Source organism: Ochotona princeps, chromosome X (assembly GCF_030435755.1).
Source record: "Ochotona princeps isolate mOchPri1 chromosome X, mOchPri1.hap1, whole genome shotgun sequence".
NCBI lineage: Eukaryota > Metazoa > Chordata > Mammalia > Lagomorpha > Ochotonidae > Ochotona > Ochotona princeps.
Genome location: NC_080865.1, coordinates 3,836,437 through 3,861,534, shown reverse-complemented (window position 1 = coordinate 3,861,534; position 25,098 = coordinate 3,836,437). Strand labels below are relative to the sequence as shown.

Below are 25,098 nucleotides of genomic sequence, written 5' to 3'. Positions count from 1 at the left end.
AATTGCATAGTCACCTGCACAGTGTAATTCTCCGACTTTGCCCTCACCCCTGGGAATAACCTTGTGTTCATTTCCATATCCAGCTCTGGGCAAGCCTGCGTCCTTGTAATTCCTCATCTGTCTTTAACATGAAGGGGAAGGCTTTCTGTGAGCATGTTATTTACTTTAAGGAGTCTCTTTGCCAAATTACAAATTGTTGCTGTTGGCTGCCTAGTTTCTGTTTGGCCCATCCCCGTCAGCAGGCTTTACCTGTCTGGGGCCGTCTCATGCACAGGTGTTTGTTATCTCACATAATGGGGAGGCCAGAGGCAGGGCGGACCCTGGGACCATTTTCCTCAGCGCCCATTGTGACCTCAGAAACTCCAGTTCTCACCATCTCTCCTCCATGGCATCTTTCTGGTACTAGTGTTTCACTGGGCTCACGTCACTGGGGCCCTCACGTGATTGAAGAGTGGCATCCATTCCCAGTGAGACCTCTTGCTTCCTGGTTTGCAGCCTCCATGCAGTCTGGGTAGGTGAGCTTAGTTCCTGTTGCCTACTCTGAAGCTGAGAATGACAAAGAATTGTTCATTGCCCTCTGGAGCTGGGAATGGTCTCCAGCAGGAGAGGGTGTGCACCTGTTGGGCATGGAGGAAAGGAGCCAGCTCTGCTGGAGGCAGCCAACTGTGCTCCCCATGGCTTATCAACCAGCCTTGCCTTTCTCATACCGGCCTTTTCTGCGTTAGACGGCCGGCAAAGAGATCCGTTGGCTTTGTGTGTTGTTACTCATAGGCAGGTAGGCCCAATCCCAGTTCCAGCTGGCTGAGTGATAATGGGTGACATCAGCATCTCACCAGACTTGATAAGGGAGCAGTTTTTGAAGCTGATCCCTGGTTTCTGTCTGAACAGCTTCATCAATTCAGATCTTGTATCAAGAGTTTCTCATAGTTTAGCCAGGGGAGCATTATTGTTTTAAGATTTATTTTTATTGGAAAGTCAGATTTATAGAGAGAAGAAGAGACAGAAAGATCTTCCACCTGCTGGTTCCACTCCCCAAGTGGCTGGAACAGCCAGAGCTGAGCCATCTTGTTGGATCTAAAGTGGAGCAGCTGGTGCACAAACCAGCCACTCGCAGGGAGCCCCTCTGCCTTCAGCCCAGCTCCCTGTTAATGCGTCTGGAGAAGCAGTGGTAGCCACCTGATGGACTTTCAGCTCCTACCTGGCCCAGCTCTCCCGGTGCAGTCATTTGGAAAGTGAACTAGTGGGGGCAAGATTCTCTGTCTGCCTTACAAAGAAAAATAAAATACATCTTAAAGAAAAACCTGTTTGCACTGGGTTAAAAATATTTAAATATATGACTAGTAGAAGTAAAAGATCTCTGTTACCTAGTTCAGAAGGTTGCCCCTGGAGTCTCCAATCCTGCTCTGAAAATGTCAGCATTCAAGTAATCATAGAAACTTGAAATGACCAAACATCGACTTTCTTACAAGAAGAATTCACACTTCACCTAAGCCAAATAGGCACTCTTCCAGTTGTTTGGACTTTATTAAATTCTGCTTTCTGTGTAATAATAAGTCAAGGTAGGTGTTAGCTTTGCAAAGGAATCTGCTCAGTTCTGAGCTACATGCTAGAGGCTGTTGGAGGGTGAAGTTTGTCCACATGTAAGTAATGAGCTTTTGCTGGTGCAGCCCTTAATGGTGAGAACGGATGTTGAAGCAAGCAAACACCATATGCCCTTTGTTTCCCTTGCATGTCCCCTTCGGGAGGCTGGGTGGAGTGTTCAGCTGTCTTGAATAATCTCCCCTCTGCTCTTGCTGCAGACTGCGGTTTTCCAACTCTCCTCTCTCTGATGTTAATTATAACTTTCCTAATTAGGTGGCTCTTCCTCCTGTTCAGTTAGAAAGGTTCCACACTCTCAAGTACTGGAGGTTGGATTAATTTTGAAAATTGAGTTTCATTTGATTAGTGACAGAAAGAAGTGCAAAGAACTCAAAGCCAGAAGAAAAAAAAAAAAAACCTCCTTCCCTCTCCCCTCCCCTCCTCTCTCCCTCCCTGTGTGAATGTGTAGTGGGAGGGGCGGGCGGGTTGGGTATGGGACAGGATGCTTAGAATAATTCTGCTGCCAAGTGAATCAGCGAGGCTTGCAGTGAGTGCTCAGAGAGCTGAGAACTCACTTCTGCCCGGAGTTGAAACGCAATCAGCCGGGAATCCCCGTTTTGTCCAAGGCAGAATGGAGCTCCCAGCAGCCCAGGCCCCGAGCACCGCAGACCTGTCTGAGACTGTAAGTAGGCCCTGTTTCGGTTGTTTCTTTGTGCATCGTGTGTAGCCTGTCGCCTGCTACTTCACAGGCCAGGAACGAAATGTGATGGAGAGTCTGGTCCCTGCGCCACCCTTCCCAGCTGCTCGCCGGCCACCAGGTTCCCTGGGACGTGGCTCTCAATGTTCTTATTGGTGGCAGAAGGAAATTGCCTTCCCCAAGTCTCCCTCTGTGGCAGAAGCGGCTACTTCACGTGGAGTCCCCTTGGTCGTGGCACTTAGGAGGAGTTTGAACAGCCCCATCCTGGGGTTCGCTCTCTCTGATTGCTGCAGGCAGCCCCACGCAGTAACGGGGCCCTGGTTGCGCCATGAGAGGTCCCTGTGGGTTTGAGGACAGGTGCTGGGTATTTCTGAGGCCGGTGGTGGCATGTTAGGGAGTCTGGCATGAAGCCAAGTGTGGGATCCAGCCTTGCCGTATTGGGGAGGAAGAAAAGGAGAGAAGCAAGTCAGCTCCACTCTGTCAAGGTGCCATCCTGTTGCTAGATGCCAGTGCCAGGCTGGCATGGGGGACGCCCAAATTCCCACACAGCTAAAGGTGGTCTCAGGATCCTGGAAAAAAAAATCTCTGCCAGTCTTTCTTTTCTCATCAGCCGTCTCCATCCCAGCCCTCCGTGGCGTTGCTGGGTTGTTTGAAGTAATGAACGTGAAAGCACCTGTCATGCGGTCGCCCTCCGTGTCTCCTCCTGTGGCGCATTCCCCTCCGATGAGAGCAGTGTGCTGGGCTCTCAGAGACACTGCCCTTGCTGCAGTCCCGGCCTGTTTCAGTGTCTTGTTGGTGACTTAGATGGATTCTGAGGTTGACCTGTTGGCTTTGCTGAAGCCTCTACACTCAGTACACCTTTTAATTGTGGCCAGGTGACTTCCCCCGCCGAAAAAAGTGCGTAAAACAAAAAAACCAAGGTCCTGGGGAAAGGATGAGTGGCTCAAGTTTGTCTCGCAGCCATGTTTCAGCTGAAGATGATGGGCTCCCGGGGACCGGAGTCAAGGGCTGTGTTACAGGTTCTTCAGGGAGAGTGTGGGTTCAGAAGAGCCTTGGGACTCAGCCTTGGATTTCCAAGCAACCTAGCCCTGCACTCAGGGTGGGGGGAGAGGAAAAAGAGAAGACCCAGCTTGGTGAAAACTGTTCTTTACTTCACCGGATTTCTGATTCAGAAAAGGCTGTGGAAGCGTCACACCGTCGTGGGACCTGCCCAGCAGTTTGCTTTCGTTAACCCAGTCAACTCAGGCAACTGTTGCTTTTCCTGTGTGTGTGTGCACACACACATGTGTGTTATGTGTTCAACACATGCCTTGTTAATTAACTTTACTATGTGCTTTATGTTTGCTCGCTGTGCGTTAATTGCTAATGATAGTGCTCCCTTGCCAGTCACAACTTCTCCTACCCATTTCCCACACTGAATTCTTTGTATTTCATCTCATATTTAGGCTAACACCATTTGCCTGAAAGCAGCAAAATTCCGCAGACATTGTGTATTGTTGAGCTCTTGCATAGTGCTGGTTTTTGTCCTTGGTTTCAGAGGCGTCATGTAATCTCGTCACTTTGGTGTGTGGTGATCTTAGTGTACCTTTTATGTTAGCCAAGATAAAAGTAATGGAATGCAGGGTACCAACCTTCAGAACTTCTCTGTTCATCCTTATTGAACTGTTGCACATGCCTGGCTGGCCCTTCCAAGGTCTCCCTTTTCCCTGCTTTGTCAGCCTGGCTAGGGTCACCTTCCTACTAGACCACTTCTCTCCCGCTCCAAACTCCTCACCACCTGCTCTTGGTCAGGCTTTTCCTTCCCTCTCTAGTCCGAGAACTTGTGGTTCTCACTGTGGGCAGTGTCCTGTCCTTTCGTCCTTGCTTGCCTGCATTCTCGTCATCTTTCAGGTGTTAGTAGGAACCACTGTCCTCTGCCATCTTGTGTTAAGAGCCTTCCTCCATATTAGGTTTCTTTTCTCCCATCATACCACTTCTCTGTTTTCTTTGAGAATCCTTCCATCACAGCTCGTGAAGGCTTTGTTGGCTCGTAGACTGAGTTGTCACTGTCTCCCCAACAAAAATTTCAGCTCTCAGAGAGCAGGGCTGATGTGTGATTGCCAAGCCCTCAGTCCTCGATTGTATAGTAGTTACTCAAGATACTTGGTGGCATAAACAGTCACTCCTGATCATTAATATCACAAACAGCTTTTAAGTAGTTTGTGGCCATAAGCTGATAATGACAGCCCCACCCCATCTGAAGTGTGTCACCTTTTGGTCACTTTGGGAACACTCCAAGCTCCACGGCTCTGTTTCTGTATCTTGGTAAGCCTCTGGCTGGAATCTGGAGTCACCTTCTCTAATTGTCTTAAGCATCATTTTTGCTCTCAAAATGAAAACCACCTGTCTTCAAAGTGATCTGCTTAAAGCAGATATTTGATTTCTTTCCTGAGGCCGCCTTCCCCTCTGTCTCAAGTGCCTGCCAAGAATAATGGGGAAAAACCCTATTATCTTGGACAGTGGTTTTCCCTCTGGTCAAAATCCAATGCTGGGTGATTGATGGCCGAGTGGGCTGGGGCGCCAGCCTTTCCCTGCCCCGCTGGCAGCTCACAGGCATCAGCAGTTTGTCCTCCTGAGCCCTCCCGCTGGGTGCTGCCCTTTTCTGTGTGTTACTTTGGAATTCCTTTACTGCAGGTAAAGACCCTAGGCCAGGGTGCCAGGTCAGTGGCAGTGGGGCTGGGGACAGTGTTGAAGTGACATTCCATGGTGGACTATTGCCCACTCACTGAACTGCCCAGTTCTGGGAAGTAGATAGTACCCCCATTTTTGAAGTTGCAAAATGGAGGCTCACTGGAGTTAAGCGACTTCTTTGTAGGCCCATGGGTTGTAGCCAGCCAAGATCAGAATCCATGTATGTCTGCCTCTGGAATCTAGTAAGTCTTTTTTTTTTTTTTTAAAAGATTTATTTATTTTTATTGCAAAGTTAGATATATAGAGAGAGGAGGAGAGAGAGAAATACCTTCCGACCACAACCACTGGTGCTGCACCAATCTGAAGCCAGGAGGCAGGAGCTCTTCTGGGTCTCCCACACAGGTGCAGGGTCCCAATGCATTGGGCTGTCCTCGACTGCTTTCCCAGGCCACAAGCAGGGAGCTGGATGGGAAATGGGGCAGCCGGGATTAGAACTGGTGCCCATATGGGATCCTGGTGCGTTCAAGGTGAGGACTTTAGCTGCTAGGCCACCACGCTGGGCCCCAGAATCTAGTAAGCCTTGCTTTAGTGTTTCTGAGCAAAACAAAACAAAAACCAAAAAACAAAACCAAAGCTCATCCTCTAGTTCAACATCATCCAGGCAGCCTGGTCCACAGATACACACTGGTGCACATGCGGGTGATTCCAGTAAGTTTCCTGAAACTGTAGTTGTCTATACTTTTTGTGATGCTCCCCTGTGCTCCCCATTCTACTAACTAAGGCCTTCTGGATGCAGTATGTGGCCCACTGATTGATGGCAACCCAGTTTTAAACAACTTCAAAAACACTAGCACAGGTAATGTGTAAATTACACTTGCTTACTGTGCTTACATGATAGAAATAGCAACCTTAAGACATTTTTTTTACAGTGGTACAATGTACACCTGTAAAATTCAGTAAGCATACAGCTTGTTGGAATTTTACAAACTGAGCATGACTGTGTCCCCAGCACCAGCTCAAGCTCAGGCTGTCATCGCCCACTCCGTTGAAGGGAGTGCACCGGAAAGGGAGACCCCGTCAGTTTGTTGTGAGCCGAGCACATGCATCTTGCTGGGTAGGCTGTCTGGCGTGGCGCTCCGCAGCTTGCATTTGCTTGGTTGGGGCCTGGCTGGAATTTTAGAGACAACTGCTGGAAGAGTGGAATGCAGGCACACTCACGCTTGTCAGAAACTGGCACAGAGGCCTGACTCAGGATGTGCCTGGTACAGTGTGAGCAAGGAGGAGACAGAAGGGGCAGGACCCTGCCGGCTCAATGTGGAAACTTCTGGCTGTGAGGATTTATGATTGGAGTTACTGAGAGTCTTTACTGGAATGAGGGGGCAGGGAGGAAGGGATTTGTGATTAGAGCCCCTAGCTGCTGGAGGTTAATGACCATCTTATGTAAAACAAGGCCCATCTACTTCTCAAGGTAAGCATTGATTTTTAGAGAAAACAGTTTTAGCATGCTGAATTAAACTGCTTATTTCGTGGCACAGAAATCTCAATGTACAGGCATGCTGGACTAACTTGTCTTTTGTAATGTATAGATTCTATAAGTCTGTCTCAGGGGACACAGTGTATATAATTCGCTGTAAAGGAATGTGTGTAGAAGTGAGGGGAGCTAATGCTGTAATGTGCTTTTAAACATCGAGTGCTAAGTTATATTTTATTAACAGTCTCTTGACATTCCTTTACAGTGAACTTTTAGTCAAAGTACGTGAACTTTCCTGGGTCCAGGACTTTGGCTTAATAATAAATCCTGTTGTCTTTGTTGATTAGATAAGTGCATGTCCGTTGTTCATTTCTATAGAGGGGACTTTGGTGTGCACTTCCTGGGCATTCCTGCCCTGTGGTCCTGACTTGCGAGGGGAGTTGTGTTTAATCCTATACGTGTCATACCTGTGTGTGTGTGTGTAAGAGAAGTCTGAGGAATGGAGCAGGCACTTTATGAATAAGTAGACAGGGAGGAACTGTACCCGATTTACTGTTACTTTTTCAGCAGCCAGTGACATGTCCGGGTGCTAAGGACTTGCTGGGTGAATGAAAGGAGAAAAGATAAAGATACAAGTTAATGTATAATGAGTAGCAACTATGTGCTTTGTCTCATTTGTATGATTTGGTTCTGAACAACAGACCTGTGCAATTCGTAGTTTTCTTTCAGAGTGATCTGTGTCCTCTGCCTGGGAACAGTTCTGCTGTATGCCAGTTCTACCACTGACCCTGACCGCATCGGGGTGGATGTTTAGTCAAGTGGTCAAAAGGAAAGTGTGAATCCCATATGCAAAGGCTATCCTCAGTTCTGGTTTTCAGCCAATGCACAACTTGGGCGATGACAAGTGACAACTCAAGGAGCCGAGTCCCCGTTGTGCATGTGAGAGATCTGAACTTAGTTCTTGGCTTCTGCTTTCGTCCTGGCCCGGCCCTGGCTTTTGTGGGTATCTGGGGAATGAGCCAGTTTGTAGGCCATTTCTGTGTTTCAAACATTGTGGTTCACATGATAAATTATTTCATCCTAAAATGTTCTGCTTGGGCTAGCTGGGTGAAGAAACTGTGACACAGAGAAACTGTCACCACCGTCACCCAGCTCTAAGTGGCAGAGCTGGGATTCTTTCCTATGAGCCTTGGTTCCAGGTCTTGTCATTTGATCATTTGGTTCTGCTGCTTCACAGTTTAGGCCATGGAAGATGTATGTAAAAAGCACTCTGCTTCTTCAGTTTCAGTATTTAGTAGAAGAAAATTCATTGCCAATTTGGCATCTGAAATAGGCCGCATGTGACTCAGGGCAGTGGGAATGTGCTAGGCAGAGACCTATTGCAACACTAAATGTATTTTCTTTTTTTTTTTTTTAAGATTTATTTTATTTTTATTACAAAGTCAGATATACTGAGAGGAGGAGAGATAGAGAGGAAGTGGAGCTGCCGGGATTAGAACCAGCAGCCATATGGGATCAAGGTGAGGACCTTAGCCACTAGGCCACGCTGCCGAGCCCACTAAATGTATTTTCATTGGCAAAGTTGGACAATTAGTATTCTGGGATGGTAAGATCATTTACATATATGTGGTATTTTATAATTTATTAACTAACATGGTCATCTAGAAGCTTCCTGTCTACCTTGCGAGGTGGGTGGTGGGATTTCCAGTTTACGGAGGAAGTTGAGCAGTCACCTGCCTGGGGTTGTACAGCTATAAAAGGGGCAGATCGTGACCTGACTCTGGCCGTCCAAGGGCACTATTCTTGTAGGATCAGCAAGCCCTCTGGATACTCATTAGTCTGACGTGGGTTTCTCATCCTCAGTACTGGGGATATGTGGGGCCAGTTATGTTGTAGGGCCTGTCCCATGCCTGGCAGGATGGTTTGTAGTGTCCCTGGTCTCTGCCCACATGATGCCAGCAGCACAAATTATGACAACAAAAAGTGTCTCCAGGATGTTGGCACATGTCCTCTGCAGAACACCTTGGCCCTCCATTGGGAGCCACTGGCCTAACAAAGTAACCACATTGAAAGAGGGAAGTCAGTCTTGACAGTGTTAGAGCTGCCGCTCTCCCCTTCCCTAACAGTATCTAACGCATGGGAAGCACCGTGAGAAGAGCAGCAGCAGGAGTGAGGAGAGAGCAAGTGATAGCTTCCTGCTGGCTTCTCGTCTGTGGATGAGCGCTGGGTCTGCCAAGCAGAGGAAACGCAGCTAGCATTTTTTTTAAGATAAAAAAATCACACGATTAAAAATGTTTTTATAGAAAAGTTAAAATACAGATCAGCTAAAATGCACACATACAGAATCTTCTATAATCCTATTATCCAGAGATTTCACATTTTACGTTATCTCCTTCTAACCTTTGCCAACACTCACATATAAATAAGTACTCATCTACACAATCTTCTAAATAGGTCCATGCCAAAAAGCTCTTAAATTTGCTTTCTAAAAATCCATGTTTATTTGTTCAATTGAAAGGCTGACGGGGATCTTCCATCTGCTGGTTCACTCCTCAGGTGTGTGCAACAGCTGGAGCTGGGCCAGCACGAAGCCAGTGCCTGGAGCTCTGTCTAGGCCTACCATGTGGGTGATAGGGACCCAAGTACTTGAGTGATGTCCTGCCGCCTCCTGGGGTGTGCGTTAGCAGGAAGCGGCATTGGAAGGAGAGCTGGGACTCCAACCCAGCACTGGGGCTCAGAACGCAGTATTCCAAGTAGTGTTTCACTGCTGTGCCAAATAGGCAGTCCATAATTTACTTCTTGAAGTTTTTTTTAATGATTTATTTTATTTTTATTGCAAAGGCAGATATAAAGAGAGGAGGAGAGACAGACAAGATCTTCCATCCATTGATTCACTTCCCAAGTGGCTGCAGTGGTCGGAGCTGAGCTGATCTGAACCCAGGAGCTCAGAGCCTCTTCTGGGTCTCCCACATGGGTGCAGGGTCCCAAGGCTTGGGGCTGTCCTTGATTGCTTTCCCAGGCCACAGGCAGGGAGCTGGCGGGGAAACAGGGCCACCGGGATATGAACTGGCACCCATATAGTATCTGGGTGCGTGCAAGGTGAGGACTTAAGCCACTGGGCTACCGTGCTGGGCCCCCACTTCTTGAAGTTGAAATGTGTCACAGATACTCTCCAAATTCATGATATAGAAATGAAATTTTGTAAAATCTATTCATTTTTACTGGAAAGGCAGATCTACAGAGAGCGATACAGAGAGAAAGATTTTCCATCTACTGGTTCACTCCCCGAATGACCACAATGGCCAGCGCTAAGATGATTGGAATCCAGGAGCCAGGAGCTTCTTTTGGGTCTCCCACACAGGTGCAGGGTCCCAAGGCTTTGAGCCATCCTTGACTGCTTTCCCAGGCCACAAGCAGGGAGCTGTATGGGAAGTGGAGCAGCCGGGATATGAACCAGTGCCCATATGGGATCCCGGTGCATGCAAGGTGAGGACTTTAGCCAGTAAGCTGAGCCATTGTGACAGGCCCAGAAAAGGTTTCTTTAAAAAACATTTTTTTAAGGATTTATTTTGAAACTCAAAGTTACAGAAAGAGAGAAGGGTCAATCTTCCCTCCTCCTGTCCACTCTCCACATGCCACAGAGGCTGGAGCTGAGCTGGTCCAAAGTCAAGAGCCTCTCTGGGGTCTCCTAGGTGGGTGCAGGTGCCTAAAGCTTTGAATCATCCTCTGCTGCCTTCCCAGCCGTTAGCATGGAACTGGATGGGAAGTGGAGCAGCCAGGACATGAAACATGGGATCACCAGCATTGTAGACAGTGGCTTTACCCACTGCACCATGAAAATTACTACATATTATTTCACTTTTTGATTGCTGAATGATTTACTCAGTCCCCAGTTATATACATTTAACTTGTATGTTCCAATTCTGTTTTTGCTATTACATATGAAGTTATGGGAATCTGTGTATCTAAGCCCCTCACAGCTGCTGCTTTTTTCCCCCTTATATCTTGGGTTTTAAGCCTGACAGCAGGCCCAGAGGTCACGGAGGGTAAAGCAAAGGTGTTCTTGGGCTGTAAGAACCACCAAAGACAAGTTGGTGAGGAATGTCCACTTAGTTATGCGCAGGTTACAGGTTATAAAGACCGAGGAAGGGGTGAGCAGGAGGGGGCTTCCTGCAGGCCCCCCCCCCCCACCGAATACGCTGTGATTGACTATATAACAAGTCTCCTTCCACCGGGAGGTCAGGTAAGCTCTAAGCCACGCCCACCAGGTAGCAGGCAGAGCCCTGGGAGCAATTGCTCACACTTATAGAAATTATAACCACTATAATTTTAGCCTGCATGGAGCAGATCTCTAATTTTGATTACATTACATACTTTTGTCCCTTAAAATTATGGAAGACATGTTGATGAAGTTTCATTATGCACAAGACTTGCATAATGGAGTGTGGAAAGTTTTTGGTGTTCTGATGAAGTGATGATTGATAGGAAGCTGTCTAGAGAGCATGCTTTGTCCCTGAAGCCCACTCTTACCTGGCTGGGAGTTTGCCCTCTGAGTGTTGCGCGGCTTTGTCTCTGTGTTGCTGAGAGAAATCTGAGGCCGTATTCTCATGATTTTTCTTCACTCTTGAAGTTTTCTTAATTTTCCAGTGATCAAATTACAAACTGATGATATAAGAAGCTTGGGAGTGGTACTGAAGAGCTTACATTTCCCTACTTTACTTTCCTTCTTGATTCTTTCATTTTCTAAGGCTTTTTAATGTGTGTGTGTGTGTGTATTAACATTAACATAAAAAAGTCCCACAAACTGAGCCACAGTATGCAAGGTATGACCTTTTTCATGCAGTCTAGAAGGGGTCTCAAAAGGTTCATGGAAAATGCGTATAATGGCAAAGCTGCAAATTTTCAAAAATTTTTGCACCACATGAAATTATCTTTAAATCCTGTTTCCCATGAACTTTTTCAAGCCCCTCCCCTGAACCCTTTCACCAGGCTTTTGGTATCGGTGTCCTGTTCTGTTTAATTGATGCCCTATTAGGGGTGTTAGAAGCATTTCCTTCTGGAACAAATTATCCTCTTTGTGAATCTGTGTATAAAATACGTGGCCAGTGGAGCCATTGGCTTAAAAGCCTGTGTCCTTAACATTTTGATAGATAATGCTAAATTGTTCCTCCACCCACAATGTATAGCTTGCTTTTTTCCATAGGTCATTTTTTTTCCTGTATGGCACAAATTGTCAAGTAGCAAATTAGCAACACAAAGGTAGAGCCTCATCCACTCTAATTGAATAGGAGGAGGCCGTGCTGTACTGTTTTACTTAGCTGCTGGCTAGAGCAATTGCTTGTCGACTTTGAGAGTGCTCAGGGAATATTTATTTATACCCCCCACCCCCTTGAAATTGACTTGAATTTGGCTCATGCTTTGTTCAACCGTAGAGTAAAAGGTATGTGGGTAGAGTTTGTGACATAATACCCAGATAGACAACTTTGTGGTAAATAAATTACTTTTAAGTTTCGTATTTTGAGGACTTTTTATTATTGCATTTCAAAGAGCAGAAGAGAGTGAATGAGAGCGAGTGAGCACATACGCGCACAGCAGTGCCTGTAATGGCCTCTGGCTGAGAATGAGGTTAGGAGAGAGAAGCGAGCTCAGTCCAGGTCTTCCGCATGGGTGGCGGGAGCAGGAAGCTGTTAGTGGAGCCAGCCATTGATGCCAGACACCGATATGGGCACAGGGATCGGAACCAGCATTTTAACAGCTGGGCTAAATGCCTGTCCTATCTGGTAACATTGGATGACACGGCTCAGGTAGAATTGTGCTGGTTAGCAAGGGACCCTGGTTGCTAAAGAAGTTGCAACATTTACCTCTCGGTGGGTTTCTGAAAGAAGAGTGTGCCATTTGGCATTTAGTACAATGTGCCAAATATAGCATGTAAATGTAATGTTAAATTTAACATGTGGCAATCATGCTAAATGTCCCCATCTCATTTCTAACATAAAATATTTTCTAGCATTTTTCTACTCCCCATTTTTCCCATTCCATGTTGATATGTTTACATTGTCATGTGTGTGTATTTCTTAAAGTCAAGATAGAATCATGGGAGTGGGGAGGAGGGGAGAGGGAAAGAGATACTTCGTAGTTGTTCACTGGGCAGTGGCTATACCAGCTGGACCTGGGTCAGGCCAGAGCTGGAGGCCAAGCGCTCCTTCCTGGCTGCACATGGGAGCTTCATCCACCACTGCGCCAGGTGCATTTGTAGGAAGCTGCAACAGCCTGGCGCTAGCAGGCTCTCCAAAATGGGATGTGCAGAAAAACCCAATGTTCTACAATGCTACGTCGACACTGTCTTTTAAAAAATAGCCATAATTGGTACTGAATTTGAGATCTTTTTTATTGGTTTGTTTTATTTTTTACTAGACTTGTTTTCCTGAGCCAACTTTGACCGGCAACACTGTGTTCTTAGTCTTTATCATCCTAGAATGCTGCTTGGCACACAAAGGGTTTGGATTGGCTTCTCATTTCTGGATTGTCCTGATTTCTCTAAGCCTCTGCGTTTCATATAGAGACTCACTTGGGCCTTACGCCTTTGTTGGCTCTGGTTCCTTTCGCTGTTTGGGATGTTGCTGTGTGGCCTAGGGAAGGCCACAGCCAGGTGAGTTAGTGTTGGAAGCAGCTGAGGTGGCAGGCGCTTGGAGAGGGTGCTGTGAACCGTGGAGGGTGAGCAGGGGTGCAGTGGCGGTCAGTCAGGGTGATAGTGTGAGAGGCCCTTGTTTTCCGGGAAACCTCGGATGGCAGCTGTAATGTTTGCTACAGCAACCATAGCACCAGGCCCTCTTTGATTTCTTTTTCAACATTCTCTTGAAGTCCTCAGCCTGCCTCCCACACAGGAATGCCCCAGAGAGTGGAGTCAGGACTCCACTCTGGCAAGCACCGGGATCTCATATGGGTGCTGCTTCATATTTCGATGGCACTTGGGGAGTGGACCGGCAGACGGAAGATCTCTCTGTCTCTCCCTCTCCATAAATCTGATCTGCCTCTCCAATAAAAATAAATAAATCTTTTAAAAAATTAAAAAGAGAAACCAAAGAAGCCTTTCTCTGCTTTTCTTATTGTTCAAGTAATACATTGTTAGGAGCTGTGTAGAGGCGGGCAGTGTGCTCCGGAGCAGGCAGCCTGTGCAGGGAAGTGCTCCTGGCTGGAATGTGGGCTCCATGCCTTTTGCCTTAAAGAGCTGCCATGGGCCCAGTTGGGTGCCGTCAGAATTTATGGCTCGAAGTCCTAACCCCTGGTGCCTGAGAATGTGATATGAAAGTGACCTAATGACACCAGTAGACAGACCCCGTTCCAATCTGACTGGTGTCCTCCTGAGAGATTAAGGACAGAGACCCCAGGGTGGGGCTGGGCTGTATAGAGACAGCCACCGGCAGGCAGGTGTGTGAGTGCAGCTGAGAAGCCTCGGAAGCAAGCAGGTGTGCCCACATGTTGATCTCGGCGTTGTGCCCTCCGGACTGTGAGGTGATGCACTTGTGTTCCAGACGCTTGGTGTCTGGTGTGTCGGGGCAGCCTGAGCGACCGCGACGCAGGGGCTTGTAGCAGGCCAGCGCCTCCGATTTCCTGAAGAGGACTTCATTGCCTTTCTCAGCAGCCACGAGGAGGGGCCATCCTGCCTGGCTGGTCGCAGGCACTGCTGCATGGTAGTGATGGCGAGGAAGATGGTTTCAGATGCACTGAGGGAAAGCACGGCTGGCACCCCTCAGCCGCATTGCCTGGCCCCAGCCTGGTGGGACTGCTCCCACTTTCAAATCCTTTTCAAATACACTTGCACTGACTTTACAGATTTAGCAAGCACTGAAATACTCTGTTTGGAGGAACCTTTTTTTTCATGTTTTGAGCCTGTTAACATACTAGGGTTCTAGATGGAACTTTATCTAGGACAAAGATTCTGCTGCTCAACATGGATTGAAAGCTGTGTTCACGCAGTGTGATTTCCTCCCTGCGTAGTGTCCGCTAGCTTCCGTTTGCTTGAACGGCTGCTGCGGAGTCCCACAGACTGGGCAGCCGTGATGGTGGACGCTTTACTCACGGCTTTGCGAACTCCAAGTCAGGGATAAGGCCTGGGAGGAAGAGTCTGGCCCGTGCTTCTCACCAGGTTCTGGCAGTTCCCTGCATCCTTGGCCTTGTGGGTGCACCTGTTTCACCTTTGCCCTCTTTTTACATGACATTCTTAAAGAGAGAGACAGAGAGAGAGAGAGACAGAGAGACAGAGAGAGAGAGAGAATTTTTTTTTTAATTCCCTCACCAGGAGAGAGAATTTTCAAATTCCCTCGCCAGCCATACTGGGTATAGGACATTCTCAAGCACCTCATTTGAACTTGATAATCTGCAAAGGCCTTAGTTTTCTTATAAGGTCACATTCACTGGTGCTTGGGATTAGGCTCTGGACATCTCTTGGAGGGATACAATTCAACCCCTAGACACCAATCACATTGAAACTGGGTTTGCCACCTGCACACATCTGCCTGTGGCCAGTGGCTCTCCTTAGGAAGTCCCCCGGTTTGATGTGTCGCTGCTGCTTGTCATGCAGGTTTCAGCTGGCTCAGATGTCATCTCCAGGGGCCTGCCTGGTCACCTGCAGTGCAGATTGATTGAATGAATGAAGTAGGTTGCAGAGTAAGATTAAAATGTGATTGAGAATTATGCAGTGCATAATTTAGCCTTGAAAGTGTGATAGAGTGCCTCTCTATCCCACATCAATGTTCTTTGTAACTTTCTTGTCAGTGTTGGCTATGTCCCCAGCACAGATGCTATTTAAATAGCATTTTGTGCCTGTGAATTGCGATGTCGGGCACCTTCCGAATGTCATGATGTTTTCCGTTCTGTGTGTGGAACATGCCAGGATTCAGTTCGTTGGCTTTGGATTTTTCTCTGCAGTGAATCACAGTTTAGTTATGATCTTATGGTAATTCGCAGCACGAAGCTGGCTCGAACCCTTCTCTGAAGGCCATCTTAGCTGTTGCAGCCCCGTGAGTGATGAGGACCGGAGCATCTGCTCATGCGCAGTAATTGGGTAGTTTTTATGAAGCGTGTTCTGCTTGCTAAATAAGCTCAAGGTTCTGTGCAGAATTCAAGGCTAGTAAAATAGCTGTGCCCCCCAGCACCACATAATTCACACCCAGTGGTAGAAAACGATGCAGGAATGCATGCAAAGTTGTGGGAGAATGGGCAGGATAGAAATGAAGAAGTGCTTGTCATGGGCCATGGATGATCAAGATCTCTATGGACTAGGTTAGCTGAACTTGGGCTGTGCCATCAGGAGTTAAGGGCTCCTGGAAGAGGAAGGAAAATACCAGCTCAGGATAATATTAACTTGAGTTTCTTTACAAATGTTTGTTTACTTGAAAGGTAGAGCAACAGAGAGCAAGCGAATATTTGCCATCTAACGGATTACTTCCCAGGTGTCTACAGAAGCCCAGATTTGGGCCAGGTTGAAGCCAGGAGACAGTAACTCCATGCTGATCTTCCACAAGGGTGGCAGGGGCCCAAGCCCTCAGGCCATCTTCTGCTGCCTTCCCAGGCATGTTACAAGGGAGCTGGATTAGAAGCAGAGTTGTCAGAATTTAAAATGGAGCTCTAATAAATAATGCCAGCATTGTGAATGGTAGCTGAACCACTGAGCTACAGTGGTGGCCCCATGAGCATAATATTGTTAAAGTGGATAATAGTCCTAGTATATATTGAGCTACCTTATTTTTATAAAGTTAAATTTGTAATAAGGTGGGTAGGAAATGATTTGTAATAATAAAATATTGGAAATATCCATCAACTTGAGATACTGAAAGTTTACTACATCCATATAAACAGAATACTCTATAGCTAGAATGAAAAAGAATGAGGAGACTTTTATTGATACTGCTTGATTTCCCAAACTTACTGTTAAATGAGAAGATCCTGGTATATGGACAGTATGAATGAAATGCTCACATAGGATAGTTCCTTGAAGAAATTAGATGTTGTGCCTGGCACAGTAGGCTGGCAACTAAAATCTTTACCCTGTGTGTGCCGGGATCCCATATGGGCACCAGTTCTAATCCTGGCTGCCTCACTTCCCATCCAGCTCCCTGCCTGCGGCCTGGGAAAGCAGTCGAGGACGGCCCAAGGCTTTGGGACCCTGCACCCGTGTGGGAGACCCGGATGAAGCTCCAGGCTCCTGGCTTCGGATTGGCTCAGCACCAGCCATAGTAGTCACTTGGGGAGTGAATCAACAGATGGAAGATCTTCCTCTCTGTCTCTCCTCCTCTCTGTATATCTGCTTTTCAGTAAAAAAAGAAATTATATGTCTAAGAAACTGATAACCTGGGGATGGTTGTGATAATTACCTGGAGTGAGAAACTGGGGGGATGAGAGAGAAAATATGGATTAGGTTTGAATGGTGTATATTCTTCCTATTCAAAAAATCTGAAAAGAAAGATGTGACAGTAGCACTTGGCCCCCCTTCTGGTGCCCTTAGAGTGACTGATGTGTGGCCGGCGCGTCGCCTTGCTGGGGTGTACCAAAGGCAGAGCGTCAGCTGCTCTGGACATCTCCCAAGATCAGCTTCTGCATTGCTCAGAGAAGTCAGTTCCTCTGAGCTAGCTGTTCCACTTCTGTTGGTTAGCAATAGAAATATTTGAAGTATATGCTAAGTGGAGGGACCAGCCTAATGAACCCTTTGGTACCTGATGCTCAGCTTCCGCAGTTGTCATCTGGTGGTGCACCTGCGCTCCTGAGTTCCCCCTCCTCCCTGCTCTCCCCACTACCCTCACCCTAGATATTTCTAAAGCAATGCCTTTCTGATTCTGCTGTTCAGATCGCTATTGTGGTCTCCTCAATCCCCCATGGTCTCAGACATGCAGAGTGCACCAAATGCTGGAGGCAGGAGAAGCTGTCTTTAAGATTTATTTACTTTTATTGGAAAGGCGGAGATACAGAGAAAAAGGCCTTCCATCTACTCGTTTACTCCCCGATGGCCACAACAGCAAGAGCTGAGCAGATCCAATGCCAGAAGCCAGCAGGAGCTCCCACACGGGTACAGGGTCCCAAGCTTTGGACCATCCTTGACTGTTTCCCAGGTCACAAGCAGGGAACTAGATGGAAAGTGGAGCAATTAAGACAAGAACTGGTGCCCATTTAGGATCTGGTGCACGCAAGGTGAGGATTTAGCCAACTAGGCTATTGCACCAGGCCCAGGAGAAGCTGTCTTTAACGGAATTTGGCTCATGTCATTAAGGTCATTTGACTTTTTTTTTTAGTTTTAAGAATCATGGTGAAAGTGCAGCTAGCAAAGTTTGCTGTCTTAACCATTGTTGCATGTGTTGTGTGGTAGCAGTAAGCGCATTCACAGTGTGTACCATCCATCCGGCACAACTGAAACTCTAGCAACTGAAAACCCCCCGCCCCATCTCCACCCCTCCCCCCCCCCGCCTCAACCCCAGCTCTGGCCACCACCCTTGGACTTTCTGTCTGTGGATTTGACTACTTTAGGTGCAAGTGAAATGAGCCAGGATTGTCTTTTTGTGCATGGCTCATCTCACTTAGCATAATCCTCACGGTTCATCTGTGCTGTAGCATGCGACAGATCGCTCCCTTTTAGCAGGGTGATACTCCGTTAGTAAGGATATACACAGTGGTGTTTCTTCTATTCATCCATCTGTGGGCACATGTCGCCATTTTTGATTATAAAGGCTTGGTGATTATAAAGGCTTGGTGGCTCATAATAATTTCATGCCATAGCATATCAGAAAGCAGCAGCACGCTGTGATCCTGAGGTTCAGAGACGAATTCTCAGCAGCTCGAGAATTCTGATACTGAACCATGTGACTCACACGGATCAGCAAACGTTCCCTTCTGTTCTGACCAAGGACACTGGTTTCTCACAAGGTTCCCACATGGACTCGGCTCCTCACCAGACTAGATTAGGAGTTGGCGGAGATAAAGGCAGGAGGGGGCCCCTTGCTTGCTTCCTTTGCCTGGTAGACATTGCTACTGTGCTTGGCACCGGGTGAGTAGTCGGTAGTATTTGTTGTTTTACTTTGGGCAGGGTGTAACAATGTCCCTCACCTAATTAGGGAGCTGAAACAGATCAATTATAAGCTTTATTTTGCATCTGCCACTGTTGGGGGTGCATTATTAAATCTGATCTTTCTGGAAGATTGGAGTGAGAGCTTTGTGGATAGTCCCTCCAATTGTACTACTCCACATAGCAGCCTCTCAGCATATTGTGTTGCTTACAAAGAATACTGTGGCTTGGAGACGTTGTCTTTGTGTAGTAGTACTAAAGCCACCATTGAAAATGCTATTTTAAGTTCAGTGTAATTGTGTCCCTTATTTCCTAAAATACGTAGATAGGAAATAAACGTCCTCTTGACATCATCTTTACGAAGAATCTCAGAGGAAATCTTCATGATAATCTCACCATGAGAAGGAGTGAAAGCAGTGAACAGCTAAGGAAGGTGATGATTCTGGAATTCACGAAAAAAATGCTGGTAAGAATAAGGGTGGAGGACATGTGGTCTGTTGAGTATTATATCTTACTGATTTTATTTTAAGCCTGGCTTCCAAAGTCTCTTGTTAGCAGCCAGATGACCATAAAATAATTGATATGGGTCTTTTTACATCCATTTGGGGAACATAGTGGCCTGTACTTTCCAGTAGAAGGTCTTAGTAATTCTATTGGTGTTTGAATGCCAGCAGGGAGTCCTTTTTTTTCCTCCTGGAAAATTGCATTCTCTAATGTCTTGGAAGTAACCCCTGGAAAATTGGAAGCAATGAATTGATTGCATGATGTACTTGGAATAGAAAGTTAAGGATTGGCATACAATTTACTTCAGTTACAGATGTCCAACATTAGGAGTGATTAAATCTGTTAAATTGGGTGAAGTTTTTTTTTTTTTGCATGTTTGTGTTTCCACTTTTTTTCCCCTGAGACTTGAATTTAATGAACAAAAGCAGATATTTGAAATATGCTAATCTGATTTTATCCTCCATTTCCAGAGTTCTAAACTCTAGGATTTTCCACTTTGTAGTTTTACTCAGTGTTTTTCGAAGTGAAAAGAAAAAAAATCCTTTGCAAAAGTGAAGTTTGCAGGGAGCAAAGGGGGAGTGAGTGAGTTGCCTTCATGCTTGGTGAGCCCTAGCGATCTGGTTCGGAACTGGAGAAGTGTGTCGACATCTGTTGGAGGATGCTACTGAGGTGCTGAGAATGATTACAAAGGAAGTCGAGAAGAGCCTTGGGAAAGGACGAGACTCCCTGGACACTGTGAGCTGGCAGAGTGGTGACCAGGTGACGGTACAGAGCAGCTGTGCTCAGAAAGACGTTTTGCCAGATGCCCTTGTATGGTATTCCTTAGAATGTTGCTAGGCATTTTTTTTAACTTTTTCAGAAAATGGCCTTTAATCTTTCTAAAAAATATATGTACGACTCAGAAAGCAGCCAGAAAGAGACACAGAGTGCATATTCCCATTCACTGCTTCACCCTCCTAATGCCCAAAAGAGCCAGGACAGAGCTGGAGCCAAAACCAGGAGCTGCTGCTTGTGGCCTGGGAAAGCAGTCGAGGACGGCCCAATGCATTGGGACCCTGCCCCCGTGTGGGAGACCTGGAGGAAGTTCCTGGCTCCTGGCTCCGGATCGGCACAGCACCGGCCATTGCGCTCACTTGGGGAGTGAACCATTGGATGGAAGATCTTCCTCTCTGTTTCTCCTCCTCTCTGTATATCTGACTTTGTAACAAAAATAAATAAATCTTTTTTAAAAAAAGAAATAACAAAACCAGGAGCTGGGGAGTTAAGCCAGGTCTCCCACAAGAATGCTAAGAACCCAATAACCTGGACCGTCACCTGTTGCCTCCCAAGAGCTTCATAAGTGTACAGCTGGAGTCAGGAGCCAATGTCAGGTACCAAACTCAAGTATTTCTAGAAAGATCCATTCTTGATAACCATGCTATGGGTACTCTGTTTTGGTGTGTGTATGTACAAGGCTTCTTCTGTTCCTTTCCTTTGCTGCCACTATGATGGCTGACCTACCCCTGGCTGACCTGGATGGTGGCCAGGAATCTGAGTGGAGCTCCTTAGGGACCTAGGGGTGAGCAGGTTCAATTCTTGGGGCTGTAGTAGCAAAGCACTACAACCTGAGTGGCTAAAACCAGCAGAGACACATTGTCACAGTTCTGGACATGGAAGTCTGAGACCAAGCTGCCCTTTGGTGTTTCCAGGGGAAACTGTTAAACTGGCCTCTTTGAGCTTTGGGGAGCTCTTGGCTCCTTTGGCTTTTGGCTACATTGCTACAGTCTCTGCCTCAGCCTTCACATGGTTTCTTCTCCATCTGTGTGTCCTTGCATTTAGGGGTCACCCATATCATCTAGAAGGATCTTTTGATCTCACAATTAGTCTTCTTAGAAGATGTATGTATGGGGCCCGGCATGATAGCCTAGTGGTTGAAGTCCTCACCTTGCACGCACCGGGGTTCCATATGGTTTTGATCCCGGTGGCCCTGCTTCCCATCCAGCTCCCTGCTTGTGGCCTGGGAAAGCAGTCGAGGATGACCCCAAACCTTGCATGGGAGACCTGGAAGAGCTCCTGGCTCCTGGCTTTGGATTGGCTCAGCTCCAGCCGTTGCGGCCGCTTGGGGAGTGAACCATCGGATGGAAGATTTTCCTGTCTCTCCTCCTCTCTGTATATCCGCCTTTCCAATAAAAAATAAATAAATCTAAATATATATATATATATATATATATATATATATATATATATATGTATTTGAAGGGTGAAATGAGAGCTAGAAAAAGAGAAATAGGTTTTCCATGTGCTGTTTCATTCCCCAAGTAGCTGCAATGTCTGGGACTAGGCCAGTCCAAAGCCAGGATCCCGAACTCCATCCAAGTGTCCACATGGGTGCAGGGGCCCAAGCACTTGGTTCCCCTCTGCTGCTTTCCCAGGTGCCTTAGCAGGGGGCGCGAAAGGGGGGCAGTCGGGACTCTGACTGGTGCTCATTGTGGGATGCCAGTGTTACAGATGGTGGCATTGCTTACTGTACCACAATGCTGGCTCCATTGCAAGATTCTTAGTTATGTCTGCAAATGCATTTTTTTTTCCAATTAAGGTCACAATCCCAGGTTCTGGGAGTTAGGATGTTGCCATATCTTTTTTAGGTCTCCATTCACCCCACATTGCTGTGGGGCTGCCGAACTTGGTTGGAACCATGAAAAGGAAACAGAGGAAGTGAAATTTCTCTTTGCTAACACTTTAGGATAGCGAATGTTTGTATGTAGTTATTTTTATTATGGTGAAGACGTACATAATAAATTTAAACTTACAATTCTGTTATTAAATCTATGTTGTTATGCAGTCCTTCTCCAAAGTTTTTTTTTTAATCTTCCCCAATTGAATCTGAGTGCCCATTCATTAAATATCGACTCACTGGTCCATTGTTGTGATGTAGTGGATAAAATTGCCACCTGTGACACTGGCATCCCATATGGGCGCCAGTTCGTGTCTCAGGTGCTCCACTTCCCGTCCAACTCCTTGCTAATGGCTTGGGAAAAGTAGCAGAAGAGATTCAAGTGTTTGGGTCCCTGCCAACCATGTGGGAGACCCAGATGACATTCTTGGCTCCTACCTGGTCCATCCCTGGCCATTGCAGCCCTGTGGGGGACGAACCACAGTGGATGGAAGATCTTCAACTCTTTCAAATGAAGAAGTGAAACTTTACGAAACCTCATTAACTCTCCATTCTCCCTACCCCAGAATTATCGTTGAATTCTTTAAATCTTTTTCAGAAGTGTTGTATAATCATTTTTAAGTCTCCCTAGTCATTAAAAGTACTAAAAATGTAATTTAACAGAGGCGTATTTTGCATTTCCTAATTCATTCACTTCATGTATATTGCCTGATGAATTTTAGTTAGTGTGCTTCAGAATACTTTCCTCTCCCCAGCGGGATCCTCCAGGCCCCTTCTCAGTTTGCTCTCATTCCCATTCCAAGCCCGTTTGTCCACTGTCTGTCTCTTCAAATCTGCCTTTTCTAGATGTTTCATATGAAGCTTTATTTAGAGCGTAAACATTTACTTCTAATTGTAGGAAACAGAAATGCAACCCTGACTCCTGGAACTTGCTAGAAATGCAGCTCTCAGGGTCTGCCCTTGGCCCCGTGTGTTTTACCAAGATATTCAGTGGATTCTTATGCATATTAGACATACAGATGCACTGGGTCATTCTATCCACTATATTGACCCTTTGTCCAGTGAATATTTTATGAGCATTTCCCAAAAATCATTAAATCTTTTCTGAGAACATTTAAAATCCTACTGTAAGAACATAGCACAATCTATTAACCAGCCACTTCACAATTGACTTTGGGTTTCCCATAGTTTTTACGCTGAAGATAAAACAGTGATGATCATCTTTGTATGTAAATCTTTGTGCATAGTTTTATAGCCACTGTGCCAGTAATTCCATTTCTAGGAATCTATTCTAAGGCAGTAATTCTAGACACACTGTTAAAATTTCAAAAGGACATATAAGTAGTAACTGGTGTAGTAGTCCCATAAAGCACTGATTTCCTAGAATCTGGGTCTGTAGTTGGGCTGATAGTGGAAAATCCTGACCTCAGCATGTGATGTTATTGCGTCTTGCTAACTTTCACCTCCATCTTCTCAAGCACTGGATTCATTTTGAGCTAAGTGAAAGAGCAAATGAATGAATGAAAATGGTGTCTCAAAGTGTGTTTGGAGTTGTATCAAGGAGCAGTGCAATACAAAGTGCCAGGAAGCCAGATCTTTTGTACTTGTTGTAATCCTACCCTCGCTAAACTTCCAGGCTCAATTCTGTCATTGCAAGCAGCTGAATGTGTCCCTCCTGGACTTTCCGGGCTGCTTAAGCGGTCTGTGGCTCACTCTTCATACAGGGGGAGTTCACCGTCCTAGCAGCCCAGGGACATCCTCAGGCCACTGTGATGGGGCTTCTCTTTCCATCTTCCCACTTTGCACAAAGACCAAAGACCTTGAATGTCAGTGGAGGAACAGAGCATGGCCCTGAGGACATAGCTGGCTTTACCCAGGCCACAGTGATAGTTCCTGAATCGGGTCTGCTTGGTTCCCGAGGGGTGGCGGCTGGGCAGGGAGGGGCAGATTCTATGATCATCTGCCAGCAGCTTGGGAGTATCTTGGGACTGTCTGGCACTCGCTGTGTGGGCAACCTTCCTTGTTCCTGTGTACAGTGACCCTACACCAGAGAGGGTGTATCACAGGCCGAGGGACAGCTCCTTGCAGTATAGACTGCTGGACACCACTGCACGGCTTCTCCAAGGTTAAGGTCAGAGCCTCTGCACGTCCAGTGGCTTCCTCAATGCTGCTGCTGCTGATTAGGAACCCCACTTTGAAGATGAATACTCTGACATCCTCCTCACCCTTCCCCTAAAGTCACATCCAAGTAGCTGTCAGGTGAAATCATCAGAGTCTGGTTGGAAAATCCAAGTTTATTCAAGCAGTCACACAGAGGATTTAAACCTGGAAACAAGCAACCTGTTGCCTAAGTTAAGTTGGCTCATGTGCAAGCCTGAGTTGTGACAGGTTTTATACTTTCTTACAGGATGGATATACTTGACTTGGATCAAGTTAAAAGGTGGTAATAGAAGAAAACCTGGTGATGACTTACAGATTTGATTACTGCTTAGAAGGGTGTGCAGTACACTGTGCACGATGCTACCTAGGTGCAGGGAGAGGCAACCCCTGAGGCTGTTAATTATTCTGCAGTAACCCTAAGATGGGAAGCAGTAAATGTTTTATTGGCCATTCTTAGATTTTGTTGAAAGGTTGTGTTAGTTGGGGGCAACTGCGGGCTCTCCTCACAGCCGTGACAGCACTCCTGCCTGAGTAGTCACCGTTCCACTCCAGACCACATGGGCCAGGCAAGGTGCTAGACGACTGATGTGTTTGAGGCCTACTGAGGCAAGGGTCTTGGACAATGCTGTAGGTGCAGTGCCTGGCTATGGTGTGTGCCTAATGTGGCCCAGCTGGCTAAGCTGATGAAAGAGGCTCCAGGCAGGCCTGGACGAGGGCGTTTCAGAAAGTTGGGAAGAAAATTTGGTTGAAGGCTGTTAATTTTTGTGCAAAAACAATTTGAAGTACATGTATAATTTTTCTTAAGTTTGTCTTCTCAGCTTTTGTAAGACCTTCTGATGAAACACTAGCCGTTCGCCCACATTCCTGCAAGCAGCAGGGATGGTGTTACTGAGACATTTAAGGAAATAGGGAACCCGAGGAGTAAGAGCTGAGTGCCAGGTCCTTAGGCCTGTGGGAATGTACCCAGAAAACCAGCACACATGCATGCTCTTGGGCCTTGGGTTGCTGTGTGCATGTGGCTGCCCTGAACAATAGTATAACCTTGCAGCCCCTTCTCTTTCTGTTACCTGCCTCTCCTCTCTGTAGGCCAGGTCATCCTGCCGTGAAGAGCCCTAGTGGCCCCTGGCTCTGGCTCTGTTATTGCTACTGGAAGCGGCACTCAGTCCTTAGTGAAATGGAGAGAGAGCCGTGTTTCTTCCAACTGCATTGTCCTCTGGAGGCCTGGCAACTTCACACTTCCTTTTACCCCGAAGGCTTTAGGATGGGGGTAGCTGGAGTGGGTTAGGGAGGTGGAGGAGCCTTCATTCCACTTG

The 25,098-nt window shown here is 46.7% G+C and overlaps 1 protein-coding gene across 6 annotated transcripts in view; it reads left to right on the top strand.

Moving 5' to 3' along the window:
* The window catches only part of SH3KBP1 (SH3 domain containing kinase binding protein 1), a 336,326-nt gene that overhangs the window by 76,251 nt on the left and 234,977 nt on the right, over nt 1–25,098 (top strand). For 2 of the 6 annotated variants that reach the window (XM_058658244.1, XM_058658243.1), the window contains exon 1: nt 2,110–2,260. The exons of the other annotated variants lie outside the window; for them this stretch is intronic. In XM_058658244.1, coding sequence (XP_058514227.1) covers nt 2,210–2,260 — 51 coding nt within the window. In that variant the 5' untranslated portion in view covers nt 2,110–2,209. Of the gene's footprint in view, nt 1–2,109; nt 2,261–25,098 lie in introns of those variants that run through there. 6 annotated transcript variants of the gene reach the window in all.